Source organism: Oryctolagus cuniculus, chromosome 19 (genome assembly GCF_964237555.1).
Source record: "Oryctolagus cuniculus chromosome 19, mOryCun1.1, whole genome shotgun sequence".
Taxonomy (NCBI): Eukaryota; Metazoa; Chordata; class Mammalia; order Lagomorpha; family Leporidae; genus Oryctolagus; species Oryctolagus cuniculus.
Genome location: NC_091450.1, coordinates 26,460,005 through 26,484,633, shown reverse-complemented (window position 1 = coordinate 26,484,633; position 24,629 = coordinate 26,460,005). Strand labels below are relative to the sequence as shown.

Below are 24,629 nucleotides of genomic sequence, written 5' to 3'. Positions count from 1 at the left end.
CCTTCCCACTCTCTGCCTGGCACCTGCTCTCTGCTCTTCAGAGCTCAAGGTGGAAGGCAGCTCCTCTGTGAATCAGCCCCATCTGTAAAGTGGGCCTAAGAGGAGTGCTCCCCTCGTGTGGTACTTACAGGAATTACACAGGCTGCCCAGCCGGCATAAGGTGTCTCATTACATACAGGGTTCTTCTGAGCAAGATCTTGGTGTCTGCTGGCAGTCATTCAAGGTTCACGCTCCTGTTCTCGTAGGATCAAGGTTAACGCTTGTCCAGAGGACACTGGTTCTAACTTCAGAGTGAGGAGCTGGCTTCAGAGCAAGGCACTGATTCTATCAAAATTCCATGCCTAGAGCTTGTCTACCAAAATGACACCTGGGACGTGCGTTTGCTTCTTCCCCCTGTAAGGGGAGACAGATCCACTTCTCCCTTAGCACTCTCTATTTTAGGTGGAGATCATCTATTACTGCATTTCTGTGCACAGAAGCGAAGGCCCTGCCCAAGGCAGCCGGTATTATTTTCACTCCCCCCCAATAAATGCAAAGTCCAGAGAATTATTTTTATTTCCACTTGGTGGTTTGAGGTTCTGTACAATTAATGCCTGCCATCAAATTTATGACTGTAAATGTAACCCAAGCATTCTTGGACCCTTACGCATATATTTGTTAGTGTTCAACTGGCTAAGGAACTGTATTGGGGGAAACAGTGAAAATAAATAGCGGGAAGAAAAATTTCAGGCAGGTAACAGACACCCCTGGGAGAATCATTCTAGTCGGAAAGTTGAGTGTCACTACCCAGGGAAGATTAAAGCCCCAGAGTTTATGTATCCCTTCATGGGCTACAAGTTGCTATTTATCGCTTCATTTCATTTGACCTTCACGACAGAGTCATGCAAAGGTGAAGGGACGATTATGACAATTTTTCAGAGCAGTAAACGGATGTTGATCCAGATCACCTGACCTGGAAAGTACAGTAGCTACTACGTGCAAGAGGCAGCAGTTTGCCGCCGTCCTGGACTTGCTCAGCTGTGTATGTTTCGCTGCTCATCCCTCATTTCCGACTCACAGGGATGAGGGTCTCAGGGTGGGCTTGTCCTCAGACTCTGAGAATAGGAGAATGCTGTCAAGCAGGCTTCCAGAAACCCTCTCAAAATGCGAAATAAAACAAGACAATGACCCTAACAACTGTCATTTAAAAATCTCGACTGTGCTTTGCATGCAGAGTAGTTCCCATTGATTAAGCACTCTTCCTACATGTTGGCCCCATTCAAGATGTCTCACATACGTTATTTATAACCCCCACAAGATATGAAGTGGCTGGATGACCATGTTCCAATTAATTCACTTCTCTGGTCCTCATTTTTCTCATCTGTAAAATAAAACTAATTATACCATCTACTGCTTAGGGTTATGGTGAACATAAAATGTGATAATCTACATAATGTGCTTGGCTCAGGGCCTATGATGGACTCAGAGCTGGAAAACTGTTAAGGCATTTTGGTTTTGATTGCTGGGAATTATAAAGGAAAACCAAATTCCGTGTGTTTGCAATTGGGGAGTGAACCAGAGGATGAAAGAGTTCTCTCTGGCTCTCTGGCTCTACTTCTTTCTGTAACTCTGTCTTTCATATAAATATTTTTTAAAAAGGGATTATACACTTCAAGTTCTTTCCAACTTACAGGAGATGTTTAGTAAATGGTGGCTTCACTAGCTCACAGATATCCTGTGGGATAGGTATTATCATTTGTTCCATTTTACTGATGGGGACCCTGACTGTCTGAAGGTTGGCCCACATCTCAGAAGTCACAGTCAGTTGTGGCCAAACTCAACCCTATAAATACTGACCAAACCCCTTCTGTGCCCAGCGTTGTTCAGCTGCTGACCAGTGCATACTCAGTGAAGCAGACAAGCCCATTTCTGCCACTCACAACACCATCCTCGTGTCTGCACTCACCCCTGACACTGACTTCAAATTTGCAGCTCTGGATTAGACATCTGCTCCTCCAACTTTGTCTCCAACGTCTATCCCCCAGTGACTTGTGGTATAAATTGATGGGTGCCCCATTCACATTTTCGAATGCTCATCCATTTTCAATGGGATAACAATTAATGGATGTGAACCATTGGGTGCCACTTGGGTAATGAAACTCAAATGTCGCTGTCCTGCAATAAGGCACCAACTGGAATGCTATCAATGGAGTGAGATGTATGAAGCGGATGCAGAAGAACCTCGAACAAGCCTTTTATCTTCTCTGAATTTCAGTGCCTTTGCCTGTTAAAAGGAGGCAAAAGTCCCTGCTTTCCCTTTATAAGACATGGCTGTCAGGATCTGATAGCCAAAAACTGATTCTTGCCCTCTTTTCCTACCTTAGATCTGCCTGTCCTATTTTCTTCAAACACATTTTAATCACGGAAAGAAAAACTATGCCATCAGCTCTAATCTGCCTCCCACATAGAGACCAGCACAGAGGGAATAGATAGCAAGAACCAGGTTTCTCCCAATACAATGTGAGAAAGAGGCCGTCAGTTTCTTCAAATCATGCTGCAGCTCCCTTCAAAGGCACAGAGGTTGATTCTCTCGTTTCTTCCCCCCTTTGGATGTTTTCCTCCAAACATCCAGTGTTCCCAGGGGCATCTTTTCTCACACTGAGGGAAATCAAGAAGGTTCAGCCTCTACGCTACTCTCTTCTCCAACAGGTCCACTCAGTCTTCCTACCTTGCAGAATTCTAATTCAAACGGAAGGAACAGAGGCTACAGTAATTCTATTGCACGACTGAGATGAGTTTTAAAACACATTTTCAAGAGACAATGGCTGAAGAGCCATATGGTGGAGTCATAAGGAAGAAAAAGCACTTTGCTGCAGGGGTGGGGACGGATCTACATCTCCAGATCTGCAGAGGAATGCTGATTGGCTTTTGCACAAAAATGCAAGAGACTGATTAGGAGACAGATTTGCATACAGCTCAGTGGGATGCTCTGAGCTGAGCTCAGGAAAGACAGACTGGTTCGGCAGGGAATCTTGTACCTGTAATAGTCCTCCTCACAGATACTGGGAGCAAGTCCACCGTGCAGGGACCAGGGAATTCCCAACACGGGTTATCATAATTAAAGCACTGACAACCTGTGCTACCAATATGCAAAGGAACTCCATTTTTTCCATATGGTGTTAGGGAGACAAGATGGATGTTGGGGTCTGACAGAACTGAACTGGAATCTGGGCTTTGCCACCGACTGGCTTGGGGTAATCCTGTGCAAGTCACCAGCCCTCTCAGAGCCTCAGTTTCCTCCCAAGTATCTGGGGGATGGAGGGGGGCATGGTCCTCATCTTGAATGCCTGCTAAACATGGGTCAGGGTAGGCATTTAACTGAGTGGTTAAGATGCCCCTTGGGATGTCTAAATCCCTTATCAGAGTGCCCAGGTCTGAGTCCTAGCTCCGTTTCCAAATCTGACTTCCTGATAACACAGACCCTGGCTTAAGTAACTGGGTCCTTGTCACCCACATGAGAGATCTGGATTGCGTTTTCAGCTCTGCCCAGCCCCAGCTGTTGTAGACATTCAAGTGGGAGCTTTCTTGCTCTCACTCTTCCCTCCCTTTCTCCATCCCTCCCCGAGTGCCTCTCAAATAATAAGGGGGAGGGTTGTCAATGGAATGGATATAAAGCCCCTAGGACAGAATCAGAGCACAATAATTTATTATAATTACACTGTATAAAATCTGAGAAATCACCTCAAGGTAGGTATAACGTGATCGGTTCCCTTGTCTTCAGAGTCTAAAAAGCATAGTATCTTCCTCAGCTTAGAGATCAACACTGGGAAAATCCAGTCCCTCTCTAGCTCTGCCTCTCTCCCTGTTCCATGCCAAGCTACAATGCCAAAAAATCAGGATAGTGGGGAGGGCAGATTCTGCTGCCAAAGGCACAGATGAGAAAACCAAACTGTGGCTACACAGAAGGCAACCTGACGTTGCCACTTGTAGCCAGAAGCAGATTGCTGTGGCGGAGCGCCTCACTGTTCTGTCTCTTTTCTCAGGGACAAATGTCATCCCTGCCTGCACCGACAACATGCAAATGGCAAAATAACAGAAGCTGACAGAAGCAATCAGAGAAAGTGAAGAGCAGACCTAGACAACAAGCCATTAAGGTCTGGTAGCTGGTGGGTGTGAAAGAAATCCACCTGCTGCTATCCAGGGGAATTGTGGAATGAAGAAAAATAATGCAGAGACTTAAATGTTTGTGGTTCTGTTGGATCTGATGACCTCACCCTTTGGATACCTTGTCTTTGCTTTCCTGGACTCAAGACATATGATGGTTATTTCAGGAAGTTTTTTCTTTCCTCCTTCTCCAAAACCTGGGCTGGGGTGAGTGCCTCATGTGCCCAAGCTCATTGCTACTGACACTCAGGTCAGCTTGTCGCAACAGACAGTTAATTTCTTTGTCTCTCCCTTAGCCTGAGTTCACTGAGGGCAGGGACATTGTCTCATTCAACTCTGTTTCACCAGGACCTACCATGGTCCTGGTAGAGAGTAGGTAGTCACTAGTGGAAAGTGGGTGGGTTCAAGTGTGAACGGTGACTATGTGGATGGATGAATGACGGTGAGGCAAAGGTGTTGACAAAGAGATGGATGGTTTAGTACGTGATTTATTGTTCCATGACTAGCTGAGTGGATAAAGAATGGACAACTGGTTCAATCATATCACAAAGTCATAGCTTGCAGTTTAATTATCTTCAGGAGTAACATTTGAGCCCATGTAAGTTCTAGGTATTTACGTGCCTTCCCTCCACTCTACTTCCCAGGCGGACACCATCCACAGGATTCTCCTGGTGCTGTATGAAAATTTCCATCATTCATCCTCACAACTACGTGAATTATTGAAATGAACTCCAGACTGGGAGAATCCCAAGCCTTGAATTTTAATCCTTTCTCAGCTATTGATAGAAGTCACTACACATCTCCAAATTTGCACTACTATTATATAAAGTCACAGAATATCCCCTGCTTCACATGGTGATCATGTGGTGAAAATGCAGTTATAAAAATGGTAGCTCGTGTTATAATACTACTAAGTGCAAAACAAGTACTCACCAAATGCTTCCTGTTTATTGCATTAGAATCAAAAACCTCTAAAGTCAATCTTCTTACTCTCTTCCCTCTCAACCTTAAGTTAGTAATACAGCATTTTTCCCCAAACAAAAGTTTTACTTGGAACCTCACTACAGCAATCAGATAAAGCTTCACTAGATCTGGTTTTACCTGGATCCAACCTCGCTAATCCTCACCCAGAGACATCTAAAACTAGGTTTGGAAAGAACCTCTCATTCCATTCCAGGAAACATGGAAAAAAGTTTTAAACGTCAGCCCCCACTTTTCTTCCCTCCCTCCTCCAGGAGCTGACCAGAGATGCTCAGGGCTTCTTCACATTCCTCTACAACACACATGAGTTGATGATCCCAGCAGAAAAGCAAAATGGCTTTCAGCTGTCCATTATGGAGTTCTTAGAAACACTCCTGAGATGGTTGTTACATAACTTACTCATCTGAAGTCATTTAAATAATCTATTCACTTATTTTCTCAATGGATGGCAAGGGTGCAGCTTCGGTCTTACACCTACACCACTTGTCAGCCTTGTCCTGCCCCCATCACCCCCAGACAGCGTCCTCATGGAACTGGGTTTGTGAGTTGTGTAGACACGGGTACTCCCTTCGATGGAATGGCCGACTCTCACTCCACTGTAATACTAGTGGGATTGAAAACCTGCCTTCACCACTACATAACTTTCAGTCACTCAACTCGTGTGGCTTCCAATATCTGTCCTATAACAGGAGGGTGAAATGATTACAATCAGAAATACCACTAGGTTATCCACCATATTCCAGTCATTGTTCTAAGCACTTAATACCTTCCCTTGTTTAATTCACCTAACAACCCTATAAGGTAGGTGTTGTTATTATCTCCCTTTTAGATATGAGAAAATGCAGAGAACGTTGTGGGACTTAAAAGACAATGCATTCAACACACTTCGTATGGTGTCTAGAATGCAATAGGAGTTCCACTAATGGGAGCTGCTGCCGTCATAATCATCACATCAAACGACGACACCACCATCGTCACCATCATCATCAGTCAGTGACATCCCTACATTCCCAGAGAGATGTCTTTTCTAGGAACTGAATTCCTTGGTTTTCACTTCTGAAACCTAGAAAACTTGTAGCAGAATGTGGCTTTGCAGTAGAGCATTGGTTCAACTGCTGCTCTTTTTGAAGTTGGGTTTATGTTACAACTGCAAAAGAGAAAGGAAAAAGAGAAAAAGAACAGCAAGTGCAGGACAAAGGATAGCATGTGGAGACACAGGCGTGCACACACACACACACACACGGAAATGGCATCATTTATTTCAGCTGAATGTGCTAATTTGCTAGAGGACTGGCATACTCTCCCCAAATGTGACCCAACATATTGTACTGTGTGGGTCTTGTAAATAGTCCCTACTGTGACTCTAGGGAAGTGAGATGATAATTTTAAGTCTTTTGCAATGGCTATATTTTCCCTCGCTCTGTCTCATATCATTTAAGAAACTTAATGATCATTATATAAGGGAACAAATTAAACTTCACACAGACTCTCCTAAGGTTGTTGATATTACCAAACTCATTTTACGAAAAGGCACCGGAACTTCCAATGTGGGTTTGGGAGATGAGAGGAAAGCAGAAAAGAAGGGAAGAGGGGAGACAGGGAGAGAAGAAAGGCAAACAATTTTACCTGCAGGCATGGCCAACTTCTTTTTTTTTTTATTTGACAGAGTTATAGACAGTGAGAGAGAGAGAGACAGAGAGAAAGGTCTTCCTTCCATTGGTTCACTTCCCAAATGGCCACTATGGCTAGTGCTGCGCTGATCCAAAGCTAGGAGCCAGGTGCTTCCTCCTGGTCTCCCATGTGGGTGCAGGGCCCAAGCACTTGGGCCATCCTCCACTGCACTCCTGGGCCAGAGCATAGAGCTGGACTGGAAGAGGAGCAACCAGGACTAGAACCCGGCGCCCATATGGGATGCCAGTGCCGCAGGCAGAGGATTAACCAAGTGAGCCACAGTGCCAGCCCCACCAAGTTCTTTTAGAATTATTTTTTTTTAAATTGTCCCACTAGTAAAATAAATACTAGTAAGACGTGAAAGATTTTTATTTTTATAGTTTTTTAGTATCTTGTCACATTCACTTCAAATGTAGACATTATGTGTATACATTATTTTTTCTTGAAAACAGATACCAATATCACAGAGTGAAGGATTCATGACTAAGATTGGAAGGTGGAGAAAGAAGGGTATGTTGTCATTTACATGGTATGATTCAGTGAGGCCATATTTATAACTAAATACCAAATGATACGACACCCACACAATTTTTATACTCTACTACCTTCTATAAATAAGAAAAAAGATGATATTATCTTTCTGGGTCTAGCTTATTTCATTTAGCATAATGATCCATAGCTCCATCCATTCTGCTGTAAAAGTCAGGATTTCATTTTTATGGCTAAATAGTATTCCATTGTGAATATGTACCACATTTCCTTTATCCAGTCATCAGATCATGGACAATTAGATTGGTTCCACATCTTAGTGACTGTGCATTGTGCTGCTATAAACGAGGGAGCACAGGGATCCCTTTCATACGCTGATTTAGTTTCCTTTGGATATATTCTCAGGACGGGATCATTGGGTCATATGGTATATATTTTTAGTTTTCTGAGCAATCTCCATACTATTTTCCACAATGGTTATGCCAATTTACATTCTCACCAATAGTGAATATTAGGGTACCTTTGTCTTTACAACCTCACCAGCATTTGTTATTTTATGACTTTTGGATAACAGCCATTCTAACTGAAATGAAGTAATATCTCATTCTGGGTTTTATTTGCATTTCTCTGATGGCCAGCGATCCTGAGCATTTTTGCATGTGTCTCTTGGCATCTGCAGGCATCCGGGGAGTGAACCATCAGTGTTAGCTCTCCATTCCCTCTCTTCCTCTCTTTCTATCTCTCTGCCTCTCAAATTAAAACAAGGATTTGACTCTGATTCCTCTCGGTCACACATCCCTCAGAGAGTCACTGTAGTGAATTCCTCGTGCTTTTGACTCGGTTTCTGCAATTTCTCTTGGGTTCTGCTGCCACTGTCCTCGTACCTTCATTCCCTGTAACTCAAGACACTTCAACAGACCGTCAAAAAATGTTCCCAAAGCACACACCAGTCACCATTTTCTTCTTAAAGTAGAAGTGTGGCTCCTGCTTAAGGGTGCAGCTTGTGGGGTTTAATAACATGGCTTTTCCACTTACCAGCCTTGTGGCTCTGAGCAAGTTCTTGAATTTCTCTGGGTCTCATTCCACACATGTATGAAGGAGGCAAACGGTAAGACCTGCCCCACGGTGCAGAGGGGATGAACGCTTGGCAGCCTCAGGCACCTTCTAAGTGTTACCCAGTACTTTTATTTTTCTGTTCTCTAATCTCACACTCTTCAACGCTGTCCTGACTATTACTGAATAAAGCCAACACAGTCTGTGTTTCAAATTCATTCCCACAAGTCCCCTTCCAGCCGTTTGTTTTAGTGTTCTATTGTTAAGCCACAGATTGTCTCAAACGTTGCCATGTGGAAGAGCACTGGGCTTGATCCCAGAGTTGGCAGGTTGGAAGTCCAGGCAAGCTCGAGCACCTGGGACGAACCCCTGCCCGCACCCTCCGTTGTTGGCCACTTGCAGTTCCTCAAAAATGCAGGACCCTTGCTAAGGGTCAGCTGGACACTGATCTCAACACCCGGAGCCCCCTGCACTCCCTGTCATGTGACTCTCTCCAGCTTCAAATGGGAAGGGAAGCAACCTCTTCCCAGGCTTGGGATCTCTCTCCTGCCACTGGCTGCAGAGAGCTCCCCACTTTAAGGGACTGTGTGACTGGGTGAGGCCCACTCCAAGAATCTCCCTTTACAGCATCTCAGCCAAGTTAAAAAGCCCTTTTGCCATAAACCTAATATAACCACAGGAGTGTAACAGCTCAGGGTCTTCACAGGGCCCATGCACACTTTGAGGGAAGGGAGTAGAAGAAGGGAGAGTATCAGTGGAGGTCATTCTGAGAATTCCGCCCACCACACAATCTCTGTTTCCAACACATGGATCTCTTCCCCAGATGGGCCTTGCACAGTCTTGCCTCTCTGGGGACTTGTGCTATTACCACTTTATGCAATGGTCTTTCCACCAGGCTCATTAGTCCAAACCTCTGAACTTTTTCCAAATGGCAAGTTCTCCATCCTGATGCCCTTGTTCCTTCTGCCTACATCTAACAAGTCTCTTCCCTTAAAAACCCCAGGATCTCATCAGAACACTTTCTGTGGCATACCTCACTGCCCTGGAGTTGGGAGCCCCACCTAGTGCCCTCTTAGATGCTAAGTTTCTTGGAGACCAGATGTCTTGACTATTTTGCAACCCTCAACAATGACTTACACATAGAAGGTACTCAGGGAAATTTTTAATTGAGTGTGTGAATAAGCAAGTGTTGGACACCAACATTTATTTGTCCTCTAGATATTGGGGGGAGGGAGAAAGTTTTACTTAAAAATGTTATTTAATGTAAAAATATTTATCAAAGATATACCAGGGGACAATTTGTCCCCTACATCTGCAGAAGCATTTTTTTTTTGACTTTTATTACTGTCTCATTTACCAGAGCTTACTCGAAGTGCACTAAGACTCCAATTTCTTTCTTTCTTTTTCCCATATGATTTTTCTACTCTATGCAGTGACTCCAAGGGAAAAGAGAATGACAATGCCTGAGAAGCAAGGGGTCTTGATAACAGGATGTCCTGAATGAAACCACTTCGGGGCTAAAACGAGTAGGTCTGTGCCTCGGCAGTATTTCTACCTCTTTCTTAGGCATGAGAGTCACCAGGGAAGCTTGTGAGAAATGCAGATGAGATTCATATAAAATTATTCCAGGGCTAAGGCAGTCACATCTTTCCCTGGGCAATATTCGTTTAGGTAGCACGAGGAATCACATTTTGTAAAATGATTATATTAAAATCTTTTGGGAGGTTCCTGGGGAAAAATGTCTTTCCATTCATTCTCCCATCCATTCTACAAATATTTATTGAGCTTCTTACCTTGGATACCAGTGACATAATGGTAAAGGAAAAACTAAAACCTAAGAGCAAACACACAGTGTGAGTTCAGTGCTAGGCAGCACTGGAATCCACGGCTCCATCCCTGGGCTGCTGCTGTCTTTCTCAGCAAAATGAACTGTAACACGCTCCTGCCCACCTGCAACATGTGTAAACACTCACTTCCGTTTCAGCAAGCCACATAATTGGTATGTCAACAGTCATTTACTGGCGTCCTTGCAGTTATAATTTTCTTCCTTGATGCTGTTTGCATAATCTTCACCAGCATGTGTGTGCAGAGGCCAAGTACAATGTTTGTACAAATAGTTCAATCCTTTGGCAAAATGAACCTTTTGCATACTATTCACACACACACACACACACACACACAAGCAAATGCACGCTAAAATTCTGCATATTCTCGTGAGCTCTTGAGACTCCCTAAGCCATCCCAGGGAAAGCGACAGTGGGGTGGGGGGTAGGCAAAGATTAAAATGCCATGATTGGGGGCTGGCATTGTGGCACAGTGGGTCAAGCCGCCACCTGTGATGCTGGCATCCCACATAAGCATCAGTTCAAGTCCCACCGGCTCCACTTCTGATCCAGCAGATGATGGCCCAGTTCTTAGGCTCCTGCCACCCACATGGGAAACCCAGCCTATAGTTCCAGGCTCCCGGGTTCTGCCTACCCAGCCCCGGCCAGCCATTTTGACCATTTGGAGGGTGAACCAGCTGATGGAAGTTTCTCTCTCTCTCTCTCTCTCTCTTCTTCTCTCTCTCTATATAACTCTACCTTTCAATTAAATAAATAAATCTTTAAAAAATATATAAATGAACAGTTATTTGGAGGGAGGGAAACTAATATTCTCTACTGACAAGTCACAACCCATGATGACGGCACACCATGGATCACTATTCCTCACTGTGTGTCGTAACACACTGATAAGCCTCAGTGAGAACCACACACTGGAGAGGGCAACCTTTGCTTTCATAGGATCTCTTCTGTTGTATCTATACTACAAACGCTGTAACTGACGTCTACTCTATTATGCACCACACACAGAAGACAGGGTATAGCCCCCTCCTTAGGGAGTAAAATTGGAAGACAGAACTACTATAGCCCAAAAACTACAAGATCTGTGAAATATGGTAAATCCTTATGTTCCAAGTTCCTACCAGGTAGGTTCAAGTAGAATCTGCATCCAGCGAGAAAAGGAAGCAGACGAATTCCAAGGGTAGCAGGAGAAATCCCCTTAATTTCTCCTCTAAGACATCCCTTTCCCTCTACCAGTGTGACGTAGCCTTTGGGGTCAGGCCGACCTACACTCAGCCTGCTTCCCTCATATACTCCCTGGGGGACACTTTTTAAAAGAGAAAGTTCATATTTTTCAAAAATTTTTATTAATTTGTTTATTGAGAGGCAGAGAAAGAGAGAGAGAGCGAGCACCTATCCACTGGTCACCCCCAAAATGCCCACAACAGCTGGGGTTGGCCAACGTCAAGAGCCAGGAAGTCTACCTGAGACTCCCACTTCTGTGGCAGAGATCCAACCACTTGAGCCGACACCACTGACTCCCAAGGTAGACATGAGCAGGAACCTGGAACTGGTAAGCTAAGCTAAGCACCTCCCTTTATCTGGGGATCTTAAGTTGGTCACCAGCTCCTCTGATTTTGAATTTTCATGTGAGTCCAGCGTAAGAACACCTACTTGAAATGGCTAAATGACAGACGAAAGGAACCGATGTTCCCTGGATGGGGTTCCTGGTGAAAATGAAGGCTATGCAACCGACAACTTCAAAGCAAGCTGCTAACACTCCTAAGAGTCAGGTGCAGGTCTGTACAGATGAACTGGACAGGATCCAACCCATGCTGGGTTGCCCCGATGCAGCGTCAAGGGAAAGGGACAAATCAAAGGGACAGGACCACCAGGGAGTTCGGCAAGAGCCGATGCCAGCTGACTAGGAGGGCCTGCAGGGTAGTGGGAAGGCGAGAACACAGCTTTATGATAGGCCAGGGGGTAGGAGAACAAGCATTTGCAGGGAGGAACGGCCTGGGAAAGCAATGGAAGATGGCCCAAGTGCTTGGGCCCCTGTATCCCCAGGGGAGACCCGGAGGGAGCTCCTGGCTTCAGATTGGCCCACCTCTGGCCGTCGTGGCCATTTGGGGACTGAACCAGCAGATGGAAGACCTCTCTCTCTGTCTCTCCCTTTCTCTGTTACTCCACCTCTCAAGTAAATAAATAAATTCAAAAAAATAAAAATGAAAACTTCTCTCTTAATACATATTCCTGTTAAAGCCAGTCTGGGATATGTTTATTAGTTTTATTTAGCCTTTTAGTGTATTAACATATCAAAGTATCATAAATATGCACAATTGTTACTTGTTAGAGAGAACTTTAAAAAGCCAGGTTTTATGTGCACCTAGGTGTGTGCACATAGGATACTTGCAAAGGTTCACTGAAAGCTGGAACTGAAGGGAAGTTTAGGGGCAGGCATTTGGCCTAGCGGTTATGATGCCGGGGTGGGACACTCACATCCCACATCAAAGTGTCTGGGTTCAAGTCCAGGGTCTGCGCCAGATTCCAGGCTCCGGCTAGTTTGTACCCTGAGAGGCAGCAGAGGATAGCTCGAGTGATTGGGTCCCTGTCACCCCCATGGGAGACCTGCATTGGATTCCTGGTTCCCAGCTTCAAAAATCACTTAGAAAAAGAAAGGGGAGAAGGGAGACAAGAGCCATGGACGTCCTGATCTGCTAAAGCAAGCCTGCTCAGTTCTGGGTTCTGGTCTGCAGCTCAGGCAGGCCTGGTGGCAACATCATCACAAGCAGAGCCCATGCACAGAGCCTACAGGTCGCTGAGGGCTTGTTCTGTGTATCAGGACACCCTCATTACATGCCTCAGAGGTGAGACGAAGGGTCCCAGAGTAACAGCTGCCCCCTCTGCGGCCCGTCCTCTCTGCTGACCTGCTGTACCCTTGGGCAGTGCTGGGGGACGGCTTGGAGGATGACATGACTGGCATTCACCTGCTCCACTGGCTGCCTCTTTCTTAGAGCCAGAAGCACAGGCAGCTACTTCTGAAGCCCTGGATCCCCTGAGTACCAGGAAACAGACAAACTACAGGGAGTGTTTGTGCATTCGAAGCTCAACTCGGCAGCAATTCCCTAAGCTGTGTTTTTTGGGAAATTGCTGTATTTCAACAGGCATTTGGAGGAGGACACACAAAATATTAAAAGGCATTTTTAAAATCTGGAAATGAAGTATTTCAAGGGCATCCTTCTTTTATTCAATGCTATCACCTGCATTGCAGTGGCCTCCTTGTAGACTGGTTCCTTGGCAGCCGAGCCAGGTCAGAAGGGGGCATGGAAAAGTGGCAGGTAGGAGCCAAGCCCCACCCAGGACTACTTACATCCAAGGAAGGAGAATGATTTCACAGTCCCCAGAGTGATTTTCAGACATACAGCTTCGAAACGTTGAAAAATAACCACAAGCCTCAACAACATAAGGCAGACAGCCCCAAGTTCTCCACTTCCTACTGAGGATAAGGGAGAAAATAACTTGCATTTTGGTTTTGCAATTGTAAGTGGATGAAAAAAATCAGACTTGAAGGGTGGGATGAAAGAAGAGGAGGGTACAGAGGCATTACAAACAGAAACGGGAAAGAAAACCAGCATGCACGAAGAAACCAGCACACCTACGGATTGCCAGTCTCCTACCAAGACGGGTGATGGGGCATATCAGAGGAGACAGAGGAAGAATAAACTAGAAGCCAGTGCTCTCCTCCAGCATAACAGAAGTGTGCAAAGCCGTCTCCTGCAGGTACAGGCTCTGAAGAATCTAAATTCTGTGGGAACAGGAGTGATTTTTTTTCCCTCTTGTTCACTGATAGATTTCAAGCATCCAGAGTAGATCCTGAGCATCAGTGCCTGCAGTGTAGATGGCACTGGATAAATATTTGCTGGATGAGCAGATGAAACTGTCAGTCAGTGGCTTGGTGGGCCACCTGAAGCAATGCCCGTGGTTGTTATAACTAGTATTTATATAGCGGGGTGAAATTTCACTGCTGAGGTCAGGGGCATTTGGTATAGCAGTTAATATGCTGTTTGGGATACTCAGGATGCCTGAGTTCCAACACTGGCACCAGCTCCCTATCCCTGTGTCCCGCGGATGTGTATCCAGGGAGGCAGCAGGTGATGGCTCAAGTACTGGGTCCCTGCACCCGCGTGGGAGACCCAGACTGAGGGCCTGGCTGCTGACTTCACCCTGGTCCCCTCCTGCCAGTCGTGGGCATTTGGAGACTGCACCAGTGGATGGGAGATCTCTTCCTGTTTGCCTGTCTTTGTCCCTCTGTCTCTGCCTCTCCAATAAATTTTTTAACTATAAATTCTCTGTGGACGTTAGTTCTGCTGGGCATCCCAGCTTGCAGGACTGTTTATCCTCTCATGAGCTACAATGACAGGCAAGGACGTGGGCAGATCTTGTGTCACAGCTGAGCGTGTTTGGACAAAGGCTCAAGATGGGCAGCACTGCCATCTTTCTAGAAAATTCCCTGTGCCCATTTCTTGTCGATTGCCCTATCCTATAGAAGCAGCCATTAGACAGCTAGTCCCACTGTCTAGACTTGCCTCCTCTTGAACTTCATACACGAGGAATTACACAGTATAACCTTTTATGTCTGTTTGCTTTTGCTCAGCAAAATATTGAAGAAAGGCACCACGTTGTTGTGCATATTAGTTCATCGTTTTATTGGTGAGCAGTGTTCCACTTTATGAATGTACCACAATTGGCTTACCCTTTTGTTAATAACATTTGCATTGTTTCTGATGTCTTGCTATTAAGAATAAAGTTGCAGTCACATTCTTGCACAGGTGTAAGTTTTTGCATATATGATTAAATTTCTTTGGGATAAATAACTAGGAGTGCAACTGATGCATCATAAGGTTTGTATTACTCATGATTTATATTAAAAATTGTCCAAATAGTTTTCCACAGTGGCTGTAATTTGACGTTGCTACCCGTGTATATGAGAATCAGTTTTGCCACGTTCTCATCAACACTTGGTATTGTCAGTCTTTTTGGTTTTAAGCTATTAAGTAGGCATTAAGTATCCCACTGTGGTTTTAATTTCAATGCCCCTTTTCTGTATGTGAGTCCTTTGTGATACAGATGTATTGTTAATGTTTCCTTCCAGTTTGTAATTTGGGTTTTTCATTTTCTTTTTTTTAAATATTTTATTTATTTGAAAATTACAGAGAGAGAGGGACGGGGGTGGAGGAAGACAGAGATCTTCCATCTACTGGTTTACTGCCCAAATGGCCACAAAGGCCAGGACTAGGCCAGACTGAAGCCATGAGCCAGGAGCTTTCTCTAGTTCTCTCACAAGTACTTGGCCCATTTTCCGAGGCTTTTCCAGGTGCATTAGCAGGGAGCTGGATCAGAAGTGGAGAAGCCAGGACTTGAACTAGTGCCTATATAGGGTGTCGGCATGGCAAGCGTTGGCAGCTTTACCCACTAAACCACAGCACCTGCCCCATGTTTTTCATATCTAACAACATCTTTACATGAGCAAAAGTTTTTAATTTTGATGGCATAGTTTATTTTTACTGTTTTACTCTTTTTATTGCTTAATGCTTTTTCTCTTCTATTTCAGAAATCTTTGGGCCTTTCAGGTAACAAAAATACCCTTTTATCCTTTTCTTTTAGAAACTTTACAATTTTAGCTTTTACATTTAGGCCTGTAATTTACTTCAAGAAGTTTTTTGTGTATAGTGTGAGTGATGAATCAAGGTACATTTTTTTTCCATGTTGGTATCCATTTGATCCTTTTCTTCCAAAATCATCATTATTCATCAAAAATAATCTGAGGGGTGGGCATTACGCCCAGCAGGTGAGATACTTCTTCATATATCTGTTGATCTCTTTTACTCAATACAGGACTGACTTTACAGTGATCAAGCAAACTGAAGGGAGAGCTTTGCAAAAATTAAAAGTGGGAATGGGAGAGGGGGGAGGAGGAAGGGTTGAAGCGAGGTGGAAGGGAGAGGAGGGGAGAAGCATCACTGTGTTCCCACATCTGTATAGCTGAAATACATGAGGCTTGTATACCTTAAACAAAAAGAGACTGAAAAAAAGACACGTCTTGGGACATCTGCTTCCCTTTCGATTGCCCAGTTTCACACGCTGCTAACACACACACTGGGAGGCAGCAGGTGATGATGATGGCTCAAATATTTAAATATCTGCATCCCTCCCACTCATGTGGGAGACCTGGATTGAGTGTCTGCATCTTGGCTTTGGTCTGGCAGAGCCCTGGCAAGTCAATCAGCTGATAAGAAGTTTCTCTCTCTCTCTCTCTCTCTCTCTCCCTCCCTCCCTCCCTTTCTCTCTCTCTCCCCTCCCCCTCCCTCCCTCCGCCCCCGCCCCCCCCCCCCCGTCTGTGTCTCCCTACCTTTTAAATAAAGAAAGATAAATAAGAATTTTAAAGAATAATTCAAGTATACATTTTGGGAACTATTTTCATTGTTCACCACTGAAAACTGGCTTTGGGGTTTTCATCCTAGATACTCTTCTATCATATTAAGGAATTTACGTTCTTTATCATGAACGGATGTTGGATTTCGTCAAATGCTTTTTCTGCATTTATAGACAGATAACTGCAAATTTTTCTCCTTTATTCTGTTAAGATGATAATTACACTGAATTATTTTTGAATGTTAAACCATTCTTATATTCCTAAGATAAACTCCACTTATCCATGCTGTATTATCCTTTTAAAAATATATTGTTGGATTATGATTAGTAACATATTGAAAAACGTTGGATAGACTGGTGTTTGTTCTTTTTTAAGTATTTCAAAGAATTCACAGTGAAACTATCTAGGCCAAGAATTTTTCTTTTTTCTTTTTATAAATGGAACAGATTTTAGTCATACATTCAATTTCCTAGCAAATATAGAACTATTCAGATTGTCAAACTCATCTTTTGTCATTTTGGAAAAATTGTGTTTCTTCAACGAATTTACCCAATTTATCTACACTGTTGAATTTGTTGTCTAATTTTTTACATAATCTTTTGTGTTGTTTTAACGCCTATAGGATCAGTAATGTCTGGTGATATTCGCTCTTGCATTTTTAATATTGGTTATTTGCATTTTCCCTCTTTTGTGTGAACATTATCATAGGAACTGTGAATTTTATTAATCTTTTGAAAGAATTAGCTTTTGGCTTTGTTGATTTTCTATGGCTTGTATGCTACTGTGTTGGTTTTCATTTTATAGTCACTATTTCTTCTTTCTACTTCATCTGGGTTTACTTGTTCTTTTTCTAGCCTCTTGATGTAGAAGCTAGACTTTGCAATTTCCTTTTCTTATTAAAGCCATGGACTTCTCTTAGCATGCCTTACGTTTTATTCCTCAGATTTTTATGTTTTCATCATTCTGATCAAAATACCTTGGAATGTCTTTCCTATTTCTTCTATGGCCATGGCGTATTTAGAAATGTGTAGCAATTTGCAAACATTTGGTGATTTTTCTAGATCTGTTTCTTTATAGTTACTATTTTTCTAATGCTGTGTGGTCAAATAATGCATTATGCATCACTTCCGTCTATTTTTTTTTTTGACAGGCAGAGTGGACATTGGTTCACCCTCCAATGGCCACTGCGGTCAGCGCACTGCGCTGATCCGATGGCAGGAGCCAGGTGCTTATCCTGGTCTCCCATGGGGTGCAGGGCCCAAGCATTTGGGCCTTCCTCCACTGCCCTCCCTGGCCACAGCAGAGAGCTGGCCTGGAAGAGGGGCAACTGGGACAGAATCCGGTGCCCCGACAGGGACTAGAACCCGGTGTGCCGGTGCCGCTAGGTGGAGGATTAGCCTATTGAGCCGCGGCAACCGCCAGTTTGGTGCATTTTTTACATGCACTTGAGGGACCGTGTATCTTGTAGCTCCTGGAAGCATCACACAACATTTCCCGAACTTCCTCCTCACGGCTCCCTTCTAGGAATCTGTCACCGTCCCCTGAAGTCAATGCTTCCGTGAACACAGTGCATCTTCCTGGTCCTAGGTAATTATGCTATGTCTCCCACACAACATCCTGTCTCTCTCTCTCTCCCCTCCACAGACTTCCACTTCAGTGGCAAAGTGAAGATAAATCTCAAGAAACTAAAATTTACAGTTCAGGCATTGCTTGTCAAAGAAGGCAAAATGACAGTACTAGGCTTGCTTTTTGGTCCCTTTTCTTCCACTCTTCTATGAGACCGTCACGACTAAACAGCTGAATTATAGGAGAGGCAGTACCACTGGTCCAGACACAAACACTACAGTGAGGAGGTCTATAACGAGAGGTCTCCCTTCTCCGACTCAGCACAAGGCTTGCATGCTACACGACTTTTTGGGTTTTTGTTTTTGTTTTTTTGCACACTGATTTTTCACATTTTGCATACCTACTAGAAAAATACTTTACAAGAATTACAAACCCCGCTCTCACCTATGACTTACAGAAGTGATACACGTAAGCTTTGAAAATTCGTTTACGTAAAGTAAAAGACTAAGTAAATGACAACAAAGGCACTTCACTCATTTGGCGACAGTGATTTTGGTACTCAATTATGCAGTCTAGGCAAACTGGTATGCTGTCAGCATTTGCTACTGCGATGGTGTGAACCATCCTGTCTTTAAATTATTCTAAATCCTTTAAGGATACTTTCTACTGGAGTCTGACAACCCACGGGAATATCAACGCACAACTATCCCCGTTTACCCAGGGAAAGCATTCCAACCCGCATCTCACAGTACTTAGTCTGCCTTGTTCCAGGCAGGACCCTTGGCTGTGAGATGCAGTCTGCCGCAGCTCCACAGAAGTGCTTTGTGAAGGCAGTGGTTTGGAGCCCTCCACTGCCCACGCTGTCTTCCCGCCCTGCATTCTGCGTGCTCACCTTCTCCCATTCTCGGTCCTTGTTCAGCACAATCACCACCAGCCTGGGGTGCACCTGATAGCCCTCCTCAGTGAAGGACAGGTCTTTGCCATCCCACGTCACGTTGACCATGAATCTAGAGAGCGGAAGAGAGAAAGGCACACTTTTAGGGGAGAATTAACGAGGTGTCAGACAAATGGAAAGATGCCACCATCAATGAAAAAGTCGGAAAGCACACTGCTGCTCCCATCCCAAGTACCCAGGCGCTGAGGAAGCACTGGTACCCGTGCAGGCAGGGTAACTTGTCCATCACTCTTCTCCATGAATCTGAATTCACGCTCAGGAATCGCCAAGGCATGAGTCACTGATTGTAATTAGCACATGGAGTGCAACCGTTCTGTCCTTGTCAGATCCGGAGGCCCGTGTTCAAGTGATCTTTGGCAGATCTGTAAGCATTCCGGTGATCTGCATTAACAAGCTCCCTTGAAGGAAGCTACTTGCTCATGAACCACGTGGTATTCAACATCGATGAGTGGATAGCCTATCTATTCATGTGAATTCAACTAACAGTTATCAAGCGGTTGCTACAGTTCATGAATCGGCTAGTTGTCCAGGGATAAATAAATAAGTAGACATGATCCTTGCCCTCATGAAGCTTATAGTCTAAAGGACGAGAAAGGGCAGATATTAATTAACCACAGACCTATGGAAACTGTTATAATAGAGAGGAGAGTGGCTGTGTGAAGGAGAAACAGTGGTCAGGCAAAGCTGAGGAAGTACAGTTGACCTGGGGGACGCGTCCACACTAACCAGGTAAAGGAGATGGAAGCAAGCAAGGGCACTGCCTGTGCAAAGGCCCTGTGGCGGTGCATGTGTGGAACTGAAGGCAGAGCAGCAAAGCTGAAGCAGAGAGAGACAAGCAGATACGACATTAGGTGAGGCTGAGAAGATGAACAGGGACAGAGTGCAGAGTTTTGTAAGCCATGCTAAATTTTACCTTTGTCTTAAAACAGTGGGAAGACACTAGATGGTTTAATCAAGTAGGCAGCAAAATCAGATATCTCTTTTATAAGAGCTTATAATCTCATTTGATGTCTGTGTAGAAAATGGATTGGAAAGAGACTAGAGTGGATACAAGGGAACTATTTACTGTGTTCTTGTCATCAAAGTGAAAAATACGGGTGGCTTTAACTGTAATTGTAGCAGAGAGAAAGAGAGAGAGAGAGAAGAAAAAGGAGGAAGAGGAGAAGGCAGTGGTAGACAGGACCAAAAGAGGAGAGGCATGGCAGGTGTTTAGAGAGATCAGATGTGAGGATGATACAGGGAGAGATACCAGGGATGACTCCTGATACTGCCTTGGAGAGCATCCACGTGGCCAACTTTCCACTTTCGTGTTTTCATATCAGGTAATGTCTGCCTACAGCACTCCTATCTCTGCCACTCCTCACAGCCACCCTGCCTGTGGTCAGGCTGGACTCAGGCACCAAGAAAAGGCCATCATGGCCACTTAGGAGACACTCAGTAAAGCACAGTCGGGTAGCTTGCAGCATTCAAAGACGTCCACAGAAAGACAGAGCAACAAAGCCGCAGCATCTCCAAGCTTTATATTCCCTTAATGTCAGGCACAGCTGAATAAGTTTTAAAAAAAGTAGTTAAGGAAGATCAAGCTACAAGAAATTTCAGAAAGAGGCCACACATCCATCCGTGGTCCTCCACAGTAGAGTCTGACCATGCTGTTCAGGGGAGAGTCAGGTCTCTAAGGACAAAAAGGGAAAAGCAAAGAACAAATGTTGTGTAAGTGTTCAATGGGCTATCGGGACATTAAAAAATCATGTGTTTGAAGACGAGTTAATAGCATGGAGAAAATGCTCAGTACTTAATGTTCAACAAGCAGAAAAGAGGATAAAAGCAGAGCGTGTGTATGCATGGAAGGATTACAGGTATTTTTCATTTTCTTCTGTGTATCTTTTATTCTCAAAATTCCCTGAAATCAAATATTTAACAAACAGAAAAAAATAGAACACTGCTCTTATAGGAGTAAGGAGAAATCACTATTCCATTTGATACATTTGAAGCCCCTCTGATCCTTTCCTACAAAGATACTTTCTTGATTCAAGAACTATTTACTGTGTGTCTGTTATGTGTCAGGCCTCACCGTGAGTCCCATGGATACTTAAATAAAAATTGCAGTGCTACAGAAAGACAAATACTGCGTCCTGTTCTCTCTCATGTGGCAATCACAGTCAATGTAGAAGACAGAGCTTACCAGAGGGGAGGGAGAGAGGAGACAGAAAGAGGTTGGAAAACAGGTACAAAATGCAAGCGGAGGAGCAGTAAGCTCTCCTGAGTCCAGTTTCCAATGGACTATTACATCTTGGAGAACTAGAACAGAGGTGCTCAAAGGCTCCAAGCATAAAGGAAGGATAAAAAGATGGAAATGCCAATCATCTTACTCAATCACTACACATGTTCACATGTATTGAATTATCACACTGAGCATAACTATGTATAGTTATATGTTAAACATGAATAAAATACTGTGCTCGTCTGCCCTTTTACCCACATTCTTTTTTAAGATTTATTCAGAGAGAGAGAGAGAGAGAGAGAGATCAATCTTCCATCCCCTGGTTCATTCCCCAGATGGCTGCAACGGCCACAGCTGGGCCAGACCAAAGCCCAATAGAAGCAGAAGTGAAAAAGCTTCTCTGCTTTGTTAATGGTTAGTCCTTATCTTCTATGCAACTGAGGCTGGGGATTTTCTATTCCTTCTTCCCTTTTAAGCATCCGGGCTGGTGTTTCAGGAGCCCATTAGACAGCAGGAATCAAGCCTGTTCTACTTCTGGTCCAGACAGGCACACCCAAGCCATGTTCCACTTCAGTCCCCTTACCGAGGCTCTTGACGATGCCTGCTTGGAATGGGAGTTCAGAGAAGAACCGCACTTTGGTTAAATTCCTTATTATCATCAAGATTTCAAAGTGATTATTTTGAGTCTAAATTAGAATATTTTTATTTTTTTCAAGCTGATATTTTGTTTTTGTTCTCCACGGTTATTTTTAGCTCTATCACTTTGTCTGGAATAGGGCTCAGTTAATATCTGGTAGCTGAGATATTATCACTAGAAGTGCCATCCATCTGTCAATAATACATTTGCTCATCTATTTATCCACCAGTACAGCCATGCATCCATTAATACCTTTATCCATGCACCCATTCACCCATCAATCCTTCCTTCCCACTTTCTTCATTCCTTGAATCTATCCACCCATCAGTGCTTCTCTCCCTCCTTCCCCCTTTCCCTTCTTCCATCCATCCATCCATCCATCCATCCTCCTTTCCATATAATAGACATATTTGAGTGCCTACTACGTATCACACAATGTGTCAGAAACTTTCTTAGGAAAATTAAAGAAATATAAACAAACCCACTTTGGTTTTCAAGATTGGAGAGAGACATCAACAAAGAATAGTTACTGTAAAAAGAGAAACATGTACTAAGTTGGTAAAGAGAATAGGGCCAATTCTATTGGGAATCTAAGGCTAGAATCAGGAAAAGAAGTGCAAGATTTTTGGGTTGTATCAGAAAGAAACAGTAAGGGTTAGGCAGAGGGATGGCAGAGGAAAGGGAGAAGACACATTGCATGAAGGAAAATGCAGAGTTAAAGGCAGACAACCACAAAACATCACGATGCATTAAGTAAGTTACAATCAGTTTATAATGGTATGGATATTCATTGTATGTGGGGAAGTAACTTGGGGGAATGAAGCTAAGACAGAGCAGAAACTACACAGCTAACTACTCTATCGCCTATCCTAAAGGGTTCACCCTTCACCCTGACTGTATGTGAAATGGAGGTTTGAAGATAAACAGATGAGACTTTGTAGTAATCAAGGCAAGAAACAGTTCAAAGAAAACAGCAGTTGGAGGAAAGAGACAGACAGGAAAGCATCATCAACGGAACACGTGGCTGCTGAAACTTCAATATAAAAACTGCAGGCAGAGCCCACCAGTGGCATTTACCTGAGCTGATAGGAAACTGTATCTGGGCCAGCGCCACGGCTCACTAGGCTAATCCTCCGCCTGCGGCACTGGCACACCGGGTTCTAGTCCCGGTCGCTCCTCTTCCAGGCCAGCTCTCTGCTGGGGCCCGAGAGTGCAGTGGAACATGGTCCAGGTCCTTGGGCCCTGCACCCGCATGGGAGGCCAGGAGAGGCACCTGGCTCCTGGCTTCAGATCAGCGTGGTACACCAGCTGCAGCGCACCAGCTGTGGCAGCCATTGGAGGGTGAACCAACGGCAAAAGGAAGACCTTTCTCTCTGTCTCTCTCTCTCTCTCACTGTCTACTCTGCCTGTCAAAAAAAGAAAGAAAAGAAAAGAAAGAAAGAAAGAAAACTGTATCTGCTGCCCAAAACTCACAGTTAGGTCAGCCAATTCACTTGGGTATTTCTTACAGAATTCAGTGAGCTCTCAAGCCAGGATTTGATTATCCAGCATGTTGCAGGTGAACAGAATGCAGCCTGAACCTACCTAATGCCACAGACGTGGGTGAAAACTGAAAAATTTTAGTAAATTATCGAGAGGTTTAGCAATAGGCAGCGTGTGTTTGGAAAAGGCACACCAGAGAACAAGTGTTTTGATTTTGACTTAGAGCCGTGGCCCTGTGGAAAGCCACTCCCAGGTTATGTTCCAGGGACTGAATGTCAGTCATTCTTTCCACGAGGAAGCTATCACACGCTGTTGAGCATCTATCTTTGGATTTGTTGAATCTACTTAAACCTCCTCCTTTAAATTCCCAACTGTGTTTCCTCCATCCATGCCTTTTCTTCAGTTCTACAGTGAAATCAGATGGAATGAGCAGGTTGTTTATTTAGAAGCAATCACTCTTGTTCAGAGTCTCTGGACACAATTCCATGGAAGTCCATCATACTCCAGGTTTTCCTGTGTCCCTTTAAGATTCAACATTCCAAAAAATAAAAATAAAAAAGATTCAATATGCTGGAGCCACAGATCCATAAACTCAATGTTAATATTGTCTTTCGCTTTAAGAGTCTTCAGGGCTTGGAGAAGGAAAAAACCCCCAACAGAAATTTCCAGTAAACAGTAATCTCATTACGAAACTGGCAGGGAGCAAGCAGGCATTGCCTTCAACTCCCCCAACCAAGTTTTAGAAGGACAGTCCATGTTTCCTCAGGCTCTCTTTTCATTTAAACTTGTTTCAGAGCTAACTGCTTTACCTAGGGAAACACCATTAAATGCCATTCAGCTTGGTCTCCGTTATCGCCTGCTGGACAGTTTTTTTAAAGATTAAAATCCTATATGTTTCACCTATCTATTGAAAATGGATAATAAACTATCAGTGATTGGAAAAAGATACCAGACATTCTGACTGCGGCTAAGCTTCACAATTATACCTTCAGTATTTCTATCAGAGCAGGAAGTACACAAACCATGCTGGTGGGGAGGCCGTAGTGATCCGCAGAGTTTACGTCTATGTTGTCATCATCTATTGATGGTAAAGTATCAACTAGTTGTTTTCTCATGGCCAGTGCCATACACAATGGTGAACCAAAAGATACGTGAATATATGGGAAACAGAGAGA

The 24,629-nt window shown here is 44.0% G+C and overlaps 1 protein-coding gene across 1 annotated transcript in view; it reads right to left on the bottom strand.

Annotated features, from left to right (window-relative positions):
- Positions 1–24,629, bottom strand: part of GRIN2A (glutamate ionotropic receptor NMDA type subunit 2A) — a 405,170-nt gene that overhangs the window by 109,989 nt on the left and 270,552 nt on the right. The window contains exon 5 of the mRNA XM_070065018.1: positions 19,052–19,166. Within this exon, the coding sequence (XP_069921119.1) occupies positions 19,052–19,166 (115 nt within the window). The remainder of the gene's footprint in view (positions 1–19,051; positions 19,167–24,629) is intronic.